General features: G+C 40.1%; 1 protein-coding gene across 1 annotated transcript; it reads right to left on the reverse strand.

Annotated features, from left to right (window-relative positions):
• Positions 1-273: 273 nt before the first annotated feature.
• kcnj10a (potassium inwardly rectifying channel subfamily J member 10a) lies at positions 274-12,747 on the reverse strand (the record flags this gene model as incomplete). The annotated part of the gene is made up of 5 exons (XM_079257556.1): positions 274-683; positions 5,978-6,155; positions 6,745-6,876; positions 7,402-7,613; positions 12,363-12,747. The coding sequence occupies 5 exons, from the start codon at positions 12,745-12,747 to the stop codon at positions 274-276; spliced, it is 1,317 nt and encodes a 438-aa protein (XP_079113682.1).
• Between the last annotated feature and the right edge of the window lie 217 nt (positions 12,748-12,964).

The following is a 12,964-nucleotide window of genomic DNA, read 5'->3' on the forward strand; positions in this document are numbered from 1 at the left end:
CTTCCTGCTGGATGCAGATATCTGCAGCACATTGTTTACCGACTTGTGATTTTCTTTGTTTGTTGGGTGCGATGGTGCGGGTGCTCAGGTGTCTAATTTCCTGCCTTGTGGTCCACATTTGGCACCTGTGTAGGCAGAGGGGTTTCATCTGCATGCGGGGGAGAAATGTGAGATGTATTCTTTTGAGCAGCTAGTTTCTTCTCTCATTCAGTGTTAATCTTATATCTCTGTCACAGAGCACTTCCTGTAACCACTTCCTGTTTTTTTGTGTCTTCAAACATTACTGATGCGCACACTAAGAGGACTACTGTCTCTGATGCGCCCCCTTTCTCGCCCTCTCTCCTCCCCTCTGTAGCTCTCCTCTAGTCGCATCTTCTCTGGATCCGTTCCATCCTGCTTTCCACTGCGGAGGTGGGTGGTCTGTGTTTGTGTGTTTGGTGGCAGGGCCTGGTTGAAAAAGGGCGGAGTTTTGGTTTTTGCCACTTTGTCAAAAAAGGCAAAATCGGCCACGTATTTTCCTGAAGGAGACAAGGAGACAACGGGGGGAAACTCATAACCCCAGAGTATCTCATCCGGAAGGTAGGATGTTCGAACCTGGCAGGTTGCAGAAGTCGGCTCAACCGTGGCGCTCATGATCACCAGCAGCTCGAAGTCAGCCAGTTCAGGGTCAGCCCAGCCGCCACCTGGAGGACAAAGAAGAACTGAGGTTTCAAAAGAACCAAACAAATCAACTTTTTTCCACCAAACACACCATCTGATCACTCCTTTGCAGACTACAGTTGTTTTCACTTCTCTTTTTATCACACAGATTGACTGAAATATGCCACCACAGACAAAAAGAGTACACACAATAATCACAAGGAGTGTTTAAAGATGAATTGTAGGTCACTTGGGGTCAGTGTGACAGCTCACAGCACCCACACATACTAAAGTCTCCAAAATAAAAACAGACTGACTTGCAAAGCCCTGAAATCCTGACATTATAAAAAGCAAACAAACTAGAAACTCCAACGTACCAGCAATGCTCCACAGACCAAGCACCGGGTAAAACTTATTATTAGAACACACTGAAAAAGTATATTTGTCTGACATCAACACACATTTCCCAAAGGGCATGTCAGCAGACATGTGCACTCAAGTGAACACACACCTGCATCAACAGGCCTCACTCAGAAATGCAGACTGTCATCTGTCTAAACAACTTACCCTCCCCCAGACCCAACATCACTCCAACCAAGGCGAAAACAGCAGCTTTCGCAACAATCTTTAAACACTGTGACACAAAAATGACTGAAAGATTCTCTTTGTTGCTGTGTTTTTGTTTTTGTTTTTGTGGGGGGTGCATCTGCTTGAACTGATAACTGGCTTTACTCTGAGAGCTGCAGTCTCCTCTGTCAGTTTGTGGTTCCTCCACCAGTTTGCACCAGTTTGCATAATTTAATGGCTGATGATTTATCCCGCAGAGCTCCTAAAATATTCACAACGGCATTGTTGTGTGAAGTAGCTTGACTGTAACTTAACTGCAATGAATTTAATCCAAATATTCAGGAAAATCTGTGATTCCTTGAAAAAGTTACATTTATATGGCAGATTGTAAGCTTAGTTCACTGATTGTAACAACTTCAAAATAGATTCTATGTTCATTTGATTGAGTGCATGAAAGCTACATTTTCAACATGCAAACAGCTGCTCAGCCATGCAACTCTTGTTTCACACGTATGGAGCTTTCTGAATTAATCTGCTTTCGTTTTTAAGAGCCATGCCAGAAGTTACTCACCATGGTTTCTCACTTTTTATCCTTTTGAGTTTCATTATGAATAATTTAGACCTCTCAAAGTCTGATGACACACATACTTTTGTGTTTTGTGTAGAGCACAGTGGTTGAATTTCAGCTCAGTGGTTTGAACCTTCCTATACAACGTCTCCACAGTGTCCTCCTTCAGATAGAATGATTCATAGTCATGAACACATAATGCCAAAAAAGGTTCACACACTGTTGCGCTGCAGACAAATGTGATGATCCTGAGAGCAAAGTTCCCTGCAGAAGTTCTGTTGTCAGAAGCCTTGCAGGAGGCTCTGAAGCTCAGCAGTAAAGAATCTTGCTCAGTCATGAGTATTGCTCATGAATGTGATTTGTGTTCCAAATGAACTCTTATCTGTAAATCAATAATGTATTTTCATTGATTCCATGCAGGATTGTAAAGTTGGAGTCATGCAGAGTCAAAATAAACCCTCAGCAGCAGAAACTTGGTTATGTTTTGTTTTTTAACCTGTAAGTTTATACAGCACTTTTGAATCTGTGCAGGAATCAACAATGTGCTTTTCAAATTCTTCTTCATTCACAAAAACACTCAAACACACCATTGATGTCAGTGTTGCCATCAACAGTGTACTATTTGGAGCAACCAAATGTTGCCAACGCCGCTCTGGTGCATGGAGGGACTGAGACTGGTGCTGCCAGCTTTCAAAATGACAGACAGCCAGTCTCTCAGTGAAATGACAGAAACAGGGAAACAAAACATTTTAATTCATTTCAATACATAACACTTTTACATCACTAAGGATAAAACAAGACAAATGGATGGATGGTTTAAGAAGATGGAAAAGGTGTTTCCCCACTCATGTGACCGACTCATCAGTCTGTCAGTGATGTGAAACGCAGATGTTTTATAATAAAGAATAAAGCTGAAACTTTTGGATTAAAGACTGTATGCCTGAGTTTTGATTGGTGTTTTTTTCTGACATGTTTAGCTTTTAATGACCAAGTGCCACTCTATATAAAATTATATAGACTTCATTGTATATAAACTTCATATTGTATAGACATCATTGTAACATATTTAATTGGCAGAGCACTTTTCTTTCACTGTTGCGGGCTGTCAATATATGTGTTTCTATTACACCTAGAATTGAGCTAAAACTAAATATCGCAATAAAAAAAACTGCTAATAGAAATACCTAATTTTTTTTTTAAAAAGTCTCAAATATCGCGAAAACATTTTTACTTTTCAATAAGGTGGTGTTTCAGATGTTTCAATACAGAAATATATCGCAGAAGTGTAATGGAAACCCTTTTTTCGCATTTATGTATCTCCTGATGTGACAATGCATCATGACCAGACCCCCAAAAAACCCCAAAATAACGCTACAAGGGCTGTGACGATGTGCTGTTTTCCCGATAAAATTCAGTTCAATTCGTTTCTGATTTTATGGGTGCCATTTCGATTTAAATTGCTATTCTCACAATTCTTTGATATTGCTGATTTTTATCATTTTTGTAGATTTCTTTTTCTCATTATTTTTATTATTTTCAATTAGGAAAAAACAGCATAGTAGCCAGACCATCATTCTGCTGCTATAATGCCCAAGAAGACAAGTAAAAAGATTTTTTTTTAAAAAAAGTATCTTTCTTTATTTGGAAAAAAAAATATTTTTTTTGTTAAAAAATCTATTTTAAAATTGTGAAGCAAAAATTTCCCGATATATGAATTTTCGATTTGATTTTCCCACCCCTAAATGCTAAGTGGCTACATGGCATAAGTCGCAGTTCTCGAAAAATCTCATAAACACTGTTCAATGGAAGCACCTCCAAATCGCAATTGTTGTTTGTTGAAACTTACAAATATCACTTTTATTTAGCATAAAAATATAATGGAAATGAAACTAATGACATTCCAAAAGTGGAACTGGATAGCAAGCCTCCATCAGGAAAACCCTTGTGAAACAAGCTCCCAGTTTGGTTTCTGGAAGTAATCCTCTCTATACTTAAAGTAGGCATAAACCAAATCTCTTACGGTGTGTTCAGACCAAACTCGTTTTTTCGAAAATGCTCAAAACGCTCGACGCTGGTCACTAAACTGCCGCTTTTGTGTCCGACGCCCAAAACGCTCCCAATGCTCCTCCGGCGTCTGCCACTTGTGCCTGAAGCGAACGCGGTGGAAAAGAGAGGAGGGAAAGGCGGCGCTTTTCTTCTGGTCAGTTTGAATGATGGCGGATTCAGTAGAGAGATGGCATGGTTTTATTTAATAAATAAAGCTAGAGGACGTTGTCGTAGAGTAGTAATAGTCAGTGTTAATGCAACAAGAGCCGCTCAGCAGAGAGCCCAAACAAAGCGTTGCTAGGCAACGTATCCTGCTACGTTGCCAAATCAGTAACATTCAACTTTTCAGCAAGGAATGGTTATCCTAAATATTGCACCGAGTAATCACATCTCAGCCCCGTGTCTGGGTTCACCACAGGAATTCTCCAGGAGCTGCGAGTTGATCGCTCTGATTGGTTTGGCCGCATCAAGCGGCCAAAGTTCAGCTTTGCCCATCTCTGGCTTTTGACACACGTTGAGCTCGACGCCCCCTTGCCGCGCCTCCCCATAGACTTTACATGGAAACCTGCCGCTTGACTCTCAAAATGCGTTTGGTCTGATTACACCGTTATAGTACGCTGATGGACCTCCATGATGCACTGACCATGTCTCCATGACTTTCTGCTATTATTACTATGAACTTTCTGTCTTTCTCTCTCTCATGAGGGATCTCTGGTCTTGTGTTTTAACCTTTCGTGTCGGAAAATTAATAGTGTCACTTTTCAAGGAACCCAAAGAATTTTACTGTGAATCCCTGATTCTTTTGCTCCTCATTCATGCCTTGGGGATAGTAGGCTGTGTAGCCACGGCTGTCCTGTGAACATGTGGCAGGCGATCCAATAATAACAACCTGTCTAACCACCATCAAACAGTCATACATATTCATGCACACCTGCAATGTCACACATGTAGGAAGTGGTTTGCAAAAGGACAAAGCAGCAAATTGACAGGGAAGCAGGATTTGAACTGCAACCTTCCTGTTACTAGATGATCTACTCTTCCACCTGAGATCTGCATTTTCCTCACTCCCGACAAATAAGGTCAGTTATCACCCTCCTAATCCTGATGGAGGTCTCTCCCTGTTAAAGAGGAGTTTTTCTCTCCACAGCCGCCTACATGCTAAATAAAAGAAATTTAATGTAATCTATTGGATTTGTTTGCTAAAAAATGTATTCACTGCTGTTTTAATAAGCTATATTGCATTTTAATTAGAATTACTTGGACTGGATATTGAAGACTTTTTTGCAATGTGTTTCTCTATAAATAAACCAAAACAGAAATGAGCCTGCACCGCATATTTAGGTACCAAAATAACAGTATTTTAGGATTATGTTTAATGTCATTCCAGCTGCTTTATTTCATTATGTATCTCTATGACAGGAAGCAGTACAGATACAGGCAGCGAGAAGCAATAAAACTAGCTGTTAGTCATTCGATGTGGTTACAGTTCAAGTCACAGGAAATACAAGATTAACAGCACAGAAGCATCTTGTGAAGACATAAGGTACATAAAGGGAAAGGAAAGCATGCAGAATTAAAAATATGGATATGATTTCAAGAAAAAAGACATGGAATATTTTAAAAAGAAAAACATCCTGTAGTAATTGCTCGTCCAAGTGTAAATACGAGCTGTTTAGTACTGATGTGGCTTCCAGTGATAAGAGGTCTGAGCTGGTGTAAGTGGATCTGTGCAGGTTTTGTGTCAGCACCCCAGACTGTACAGTATTGTGCTCTAATGAGGGGTGTCTTGGGCAGTCTCTCTCACACACATTCCAGCCAGAGAAACCCTCTCCTCCAGTGCCAAACAAGCCCAACTGCGGATAGCTAGAGACAGCCAAGCACGCAGCACATGACTGTAAATACCAACACACCTACACACACATACATACTCGCTGCACCACACATTTAGTATATTAGTATAAACCTAGAAGTTCTAAGTGAAAGGATTTTTTTTGTCATTAAATGGCTGAGATTTGCTACATACTATTCACAAAGTGACAATAGCACTGTTTGTTCAGGTTTAAACTTCTGTAAACTTTCAATATGCTGTAAGTTTCCAATATTAATATCTGATACAGATTCATACTTGTTGATCTGAACACCGTAGCTGGAATCTACCTTTTGCTGCCCAGGCTTTGAGGGGGCTGTTGTCATCGATGATGTGGTAGAAAGTCAGTGGGATGATGAGGAAAGGGCTGTCGCTGGACGTGTCCACTTGGAAAGGCACATTGCGCTGATCCAGCCGCACCGTCTCGCCCTCCTTTGTCAGGGACGTCTGAAGCAACTTCCCCGTCACCTGGGAGCCAAGATGTAGTCAGTAAATGTAGATGAAGAAGGCATCCTGTAACCAGAAGGCCCCAGCTTTAATACCTGCAATGGCCGACATCGCCGTGAAAGGTGATGTGACCTTGCAGTAATATTCACTCAGTGGATGTGTCCAGTTCACAAACCAGCAGGATTCTGAGATTAAAGCTAAACTTTGGATTGTTGAATCCCTGCTGAGGCCAAACAGAGAAAACGAGTTGCACTAATGGTTTCGATCAGAACTGGTGGCAAGGGGCTGGTTTATTGGAAAAAAATTTATTTACCATTAATACAATGTGATGTCAAAATTCTCATAGTTTAATCTTCTGCTTTCTGGTGTCCCTTAAGAGGCACAAGACCATAATCAGATTGTGTTCAACAGGATTTTGAGTCAAGTTTGTACCATAAAGTGATGCCAAATGTCTCAGAAACTGTATGTATACTATATGTCCTTACTGGGCTCTTCAGGGTTAATACTGACAAATCTCACAAATATAAGCTCCAAACTAAAGTCCAAGAGTAAAACACACAGGGATAACAAACAATTCCTAAAAGATAAATAGTCAAAGACGTTTTTTTACCTGACAACCTAATAACAGGCTTTTGCGCATGTTTGCCACTCGTATCATGAGACAAGGACATCCCTCGTGATTGGACACAACAGCATGTTGACTGAACTTCACTGTCTCACCTCTCTTTTTGGGACGGGCAACCTGCAGGAGGAGGAAATGAAACATAAATAAAGATGGATTCCTGTCACTGTTGTCAACATTTCTCATAACCCTCAGCAATCATTTACAAGGCTGCATGTTTTATCTGTAAGTACAAGAAATACTGACTGATACTGACTGATATGTTTAAAAGAAAAGGAAATATTAATAGAGTAATATTTAACAAACATACATGTTGACAAAAAGATACTTGGATAGGAGGAAATTACTGGTTTTGACAGATAAGAAGGTAAATAATATGTGAGGATAACTGATAACATGCTGATAACCTTAAAATTGATAATTCATTAAAGGTGTCTAGGGCTTGCTTTAGAGAGTGTTAATAATACCACATAAACCATTTCTATAAACAAGTCATGAAGTTATGGAAAACATATAAAGATTTTAAATAGATAGATACATGCAGTAAGTACTGAGGATTATTAGCATCACCTATGTTTGAAATGGGTTGCAATTTTTTTAAATAACCATTTAACAATCACATTTTGCCACTTTACTAAATATTACCTTTGCAAGAAATGTACCCGTGATAAAAATCTCCATCACCATGGTGATGACCAGCTGAACAATGAGGAGAACTATTGCCACAGGACACTCCTCTGTGATGCACCGGAAACCGTAGCCAATTGTGGTCTGGGACTCCAGAGAGAAGAGGAAGGCCCCCGTCAGGGTCTTCACCTCCATTACACATGGTGTATGGTTGGAGGGGGGATCAAACTCTGGCAGAAGAGAGGAACAACAGAAGATGCATTTGGTGCAAACAAATTACAAAGGGGCATGTTGTTATGACTTTAAGGCATGTGTTTATATTTTTTTGGTTGATGCAGTTCTTAGCTAGTTGTTTTTTATTTGAAGAGATAAGTTAATTACAATAAAAGATTTGGTTACACAGGAAGTTTTATTTTGAAAGAGCCAGTAGTTGACGTCACTTCTTGTTGGGTAACTTCCTGGCTCTCTTGACAAGCATGGTAGACATGTTATGGGTGCTCTAAACTTCATCCATCATCATCCACTGTCAATCATCATTTTTTTTAACATTTATTTTATAAACTGTGAGTTATGGGAACTTGTTCAAACTTATTTATTTTATAAACTGTGAGTTATGGGAACTTGTTCAAACTTGTTGATAAGGTGAAGTAACAGTTATATTTACTTTATTTATTTATATATGTTATTATTAAACTGTATTGACAACTTTGTACATTGATATTGTTTATGTGTATACTGAATGTACTCTGTAATATTGTGTTAGTTTTTACCGGATGTCGGTGAAGAATTGTTAAAGTAAATAATGGACCTAACGACGACTCTGTCTTCATTCTACGCGGTTTAGCTGAGTGATTATTCAGAGTTCCAACACACTGCATGAGAACACCAAAGTAAAAAGGCAAAATTTGATGATTAAAGTGGGTCAACATAGCTGCAAGTCACAGATCATCCGCACGCAGCATTGGGAGCATCAAAAGCTCAATGTAATCTGGAAAAGTAGCTCAAGCCAGAGCAAAAGCTGAAGCTGCAAAAGTAAGAACATCATATGCAAGAGAGGAAGCAAAACTTAGAATGGAAAAGGCTGCTAAAGAGGCAGAAAGAAAAACACAAGAAGCACAGAATTAGTGAAAGCAGCTAGGATTGATACGGAATTAGAAATGCTAACACTAAAACGGGAAGCAGATGCAGCTACTATTGAGGCTCAAGTGCTGGAAGAAGCCACAGCAGCTCATTCTGAGATGGATGCAGAAAAAGAAAAATGAAGAAACATTGGGATTCAGTGAACAGGGCAATATGTTCAGTCACATATTCCTCTTCAGAACTCATCTGTTGCTGCACCCCTGAAAGATCCATCTGCTGAACTACCTTTGTCGCAATATAGCTTTATGCCACCAATCTGGCACTTCAGAAATCATGGAAGAGATTACATAACTCCTACACTGCCCCTGAAATGATAGAAAAGTCATTGTTTCAGGGACTGGACAGCTTTCCCAGGATCTCAACCAAAGAAAGCACCGAATTACAAGAACTCAGCAATCTTCTCATGGAAATCCAAAGTGTCAAAGAATATGGCTACCTGACCAATCTGTCATACCTGGATACATCTTGAGGAATTGCATCCATCGTGGACAAACGCCTATATGGACATCAGGAGAAATGGGTGTCTTCAGGTTCATTCTATAAAGAAGAAAACTGTGGTTGTTTTCCCTCATTTGAATATTTTTGCAGCTTTGCCTGTCGCAAAGTTAAGATTAGAAATTACCCTAGCTTCATGTATCATGGCCCTACAACAACCACCATAAAACCTGACAAACTCGTTGCAGAAAATATCACCAACAAACCCATTACAGTCCATACAGTTTCCCCAACCAGTATGGACTTGAACAAAAACTGGCCTCTGCATAACAAACCAAACCCCTTTAAAAGATATAGGACATTCAGGCACAAACCTTTTGGTAACAGAAAGGTCTTCCTCAAAGAGAAAGGAACATGTTTCAAATTCTGCTTTTCAGCCTCTCACCTTGCCAAAGATTGCAAGGTCTTTATAGGGTGCTCTGAATGTGGAAGTACAGATCATGATGCAGGTATGCATCCAGTTCCATCCACTCAAACTCCCACGGCTCCTCCATCACCGCAAGAGAACGGCAGGGAGGGATAACAGTCGAATATGCCTCATGTAAATGCGAGTTGCACAGAAGTTTGTAGGCCAGGTCAGTGGGGTCGTTCCTGCTCCAAGATCTGTCTTGCAAAAATTTTTCATAAAAGTTAGAAAGACAGCACCATCAAAGCCTACGTAATTCTTGACGACCAGAGCAATCTCTCTCTGGCTTGACCAGAATTCTTTGAGAAGTTTGGTGTTGAGCATGAGCCGTCCCCTCACAACCTTAAAACTTGTTCTGGAATAGTGAAAACATATGGCAAGCAAGCAGGAGGATTTTGGTTTGGGTGACTGGATGGTAAAGCCCTCATCTCTCTTCCACCTCTCTTTGGGTGGCAAGCTGTCCCAAATAGCCGAGCTGAAATCCCAACACCAGACGCGATTTTGCACCAACCCCATATTAAGCACATTTCCAGGCTTTTACCTGACCTGGACCCACAAACAGAAACCTTACTCCTCCTTGGAAGAGATGTGCTGAGAGTTCATAAAGTCAGAGAGCAGGTGAACGGACCACATTTGTTTGCTCAGCGCACAGATTTAGCTTTGCAGGGATATGTGAGGTGTGCTCTGGCAAAGTACATACGCCTGAAGTCCATGCATTTAAGACCAACATATCGGACAGCGGTCACCATTCCATCTTCAAACCCTGCTCGAGCTTCATGTGTGTTAAAGATATGGCGCAGGATATCCGCAAGCCCATTAAACCAATGGAGAAGATGCTGGGACACACAGTCTTCACTCAAACCAAGCACGCCCATCAACCCGCCTTGTCAAGGAAAGACATTCTCTTTTGAAAAATCATGGAGACAGCTGTCTAAAGAGACGACAAGGGCGATTGGGCAGTACCATTTCCATTCAAGGAACCACGCCAGCTTCTCCCAAACAACAAAAAGCATGCAGTTAAGCGATTCAACTCTTTGCAGCAAACTTTGAAGAGAAGGCCTGAGATACAAGAGCAGCATTTTGCAGTCATGGAGAAAATTCACTAATGGTCATGCTGAGGTGGCACCACCCACCATTGTGCAAAGAGGAAGAGTGCTGGTACCTACCTTCCTTTGGGGTATACCATCCACAAAAGCCAAACCTAATCAGGGTGGTGTTTGATTCCAGCACTAAGCTTTGTGGCAGCATGCTCTGAACTTCATCCATTATCATCCACAGTCAAGTTCATGAAAATAACGTTCATAAACTAAGATAGTGGCATTTTTTTAACATTTATTTCATAAACTGTGAGTTATGGGAACTTAGTTTATATTTGTTAAAGCTTGTTGATACTGTAAAGAAACAGTTACATTTACTCTATTAAGTTACATATATCATTATTAAACTGTATTGACAGCTTTGTACATTGATATTGTTTATGTGTATACTGAATGTACTCTGTAATATTTTGTTACAGTTTTTACTGAAGAATTGTTAAAGTAAATGAGGTACATTACAACAACTCTGTCTTCATTCGACACAGTTTAGCTTGGTGTTTAGTCAGAGTTGCAACACACTGCACAAGAACACCAAGCATGTTGTCTTTTATGTCTGCTTTGTTGTTTCTGTCATAATAAAGAAAAGAAACCTGGAATGTTTTTACAGGGACTGAAAACATGAATGAAGTTATAATTCTTTTAACTTTCATTTCAGACTTAGCCTTTACTTTAATTATGTATTTAATTTGGCATGAGGAGTAGAAAATAAGCTACATATATAAGAAGTAATAGTTGCAATTTAACTAAAATACATGCAAGGATGATCAGGTTGATCAGTATCTTCAATACTGTGTATTGCTTTTACTTTTTTACTAATTTTCCAAAGCACACTTGACATGCCTATAATTTACTCCAGATCTATACAGGACGATATGACAGACTTAAGTCATCCAAATGTGAAAGGTACTAAATCAATTGTGAATAAATGTTTTGTTTGATTGTTTGTTTTGTTTTGTTTTTCTTTTTTCTTTTTTTTTAATATATATATGTCTATAAAATATTATCCCAAACAGTTGGACAGTCATCTTCCTCTGCAATGCAAAATAAAGTGGGCTAGGGGGACAGAGAGACCCCTGGTGAGTCAGGATTACTTTTTAAACATGTCAGATTTTTACCCAAATCACAACCAAAAAGACAAAAGAAAGAGCCTCACTCCAAGGCAGATGTATGATTGTTCTTTTCCTATCTCTAGTGAATTCAGTGAGTAATCACCTCAATTGGAAAATGTAAGTAGACCATTTTGCATATGACAAGTCCAAGTGTTTGATTAAATCAAAATTTCCAACTAAAAATAAATGAAAGTGTAGGTTGTAGAAATTTCCATCTATGACTGTAGGTGTACAAAGCTTACAAAAGCTTTCTATAGCACTGGGATGGTTTGGAGATCCCCAAACTGTGGGGTTTTGTGTCATTTAAAACATTTCATTTGAATTTGTGTCAAGACATTTTACAGGACAAAATCAAGGCAGCTTTGCAGGAGTTTGATGAAACAATATAATTGCCTGAAATATACAAGAAAACTGTAAACAAAGTAGAAAAAGGTTGTTTGTGTTTTGAAATTACTGGGTCAGTATATGTCTTAAATAAATACTTGGCTTGACTTTAACCTGTTCATGATGGGATGGATTCTTCTTTTTTGTTCTGCAAAAGCGTTTCCAGGAGGGTTTTTTGTTCCAGAGGGTCTCTAATCACTGTTTCTAGCATTCAGTGTGTGACTATATGCTGCATATTCATGTCACAAAAAGTGCACTTGTGCAGCTGTTATTAAATAATTTACATATATGATTTGGACCAAGATTTTGAACCATAACTTTCCATCATCTTTTGTTTTAGTTCCTTACCAATCAGGTCTCCATGCACCAGGGCCACCAGATACCAAAGCACTCCAAACAGGAACCAGGTCCCAGCAAAGGTAGCAGAAAAGAGGAAGAACTTATAGCGCCATTGCATGTCCAGGAAAGTTGTCCAGAGGTCACGCAGGTACAGCGCCCCTCTTCCACTGACATGCTCGATGCGCACATTGCTTCGTCCATCTTTAGAGAGGACCCTTCGCCTCCTTCGTAGAGCGCTGGGTCCTCCACCTCCCGTTCCTCCTCCACCCGCACCAGCACTTCCAGTCGCTCCTGTGGAGCCCAGCAGGGGCTTTGTGATGTCAGTCTGCGTCTGGGTGTGGCATACTTTCTGTGGGGAGGAGCTTTCTGAGGATGGCGGAGTCGCTGAGGTCATGGCTGGTGCTGCATGGTGATGGAAATGGACAGAGGAGACATTGGAATGTGATGAGGAGAGGCGTGCAAAAAGGGTTTATAAAGCGAGTAAAAAGACAGGAAAGATGGTGAGAAGAAAAGAACAGAGGTTGTTTAGGTGGTGCACAACAGGTGGTTTCAAGTGAAAAGGTGCAGGATGTGTGCAGAAGGACAGGAGAGAGAGAATGCGATAACGTGAA

This window comes from Telmatherina bonti, assembly GCF_933228915.1.
Source record: "Telmatherina bonti genome assembly, chromosome: 18".
Taxonomy (NCBI): Eukaryota; Metazoa; Chordata; class Actinopteri; order Atheriniformes; family Telmatherinidae; genus Telmatherina; species Telmatherina bonti.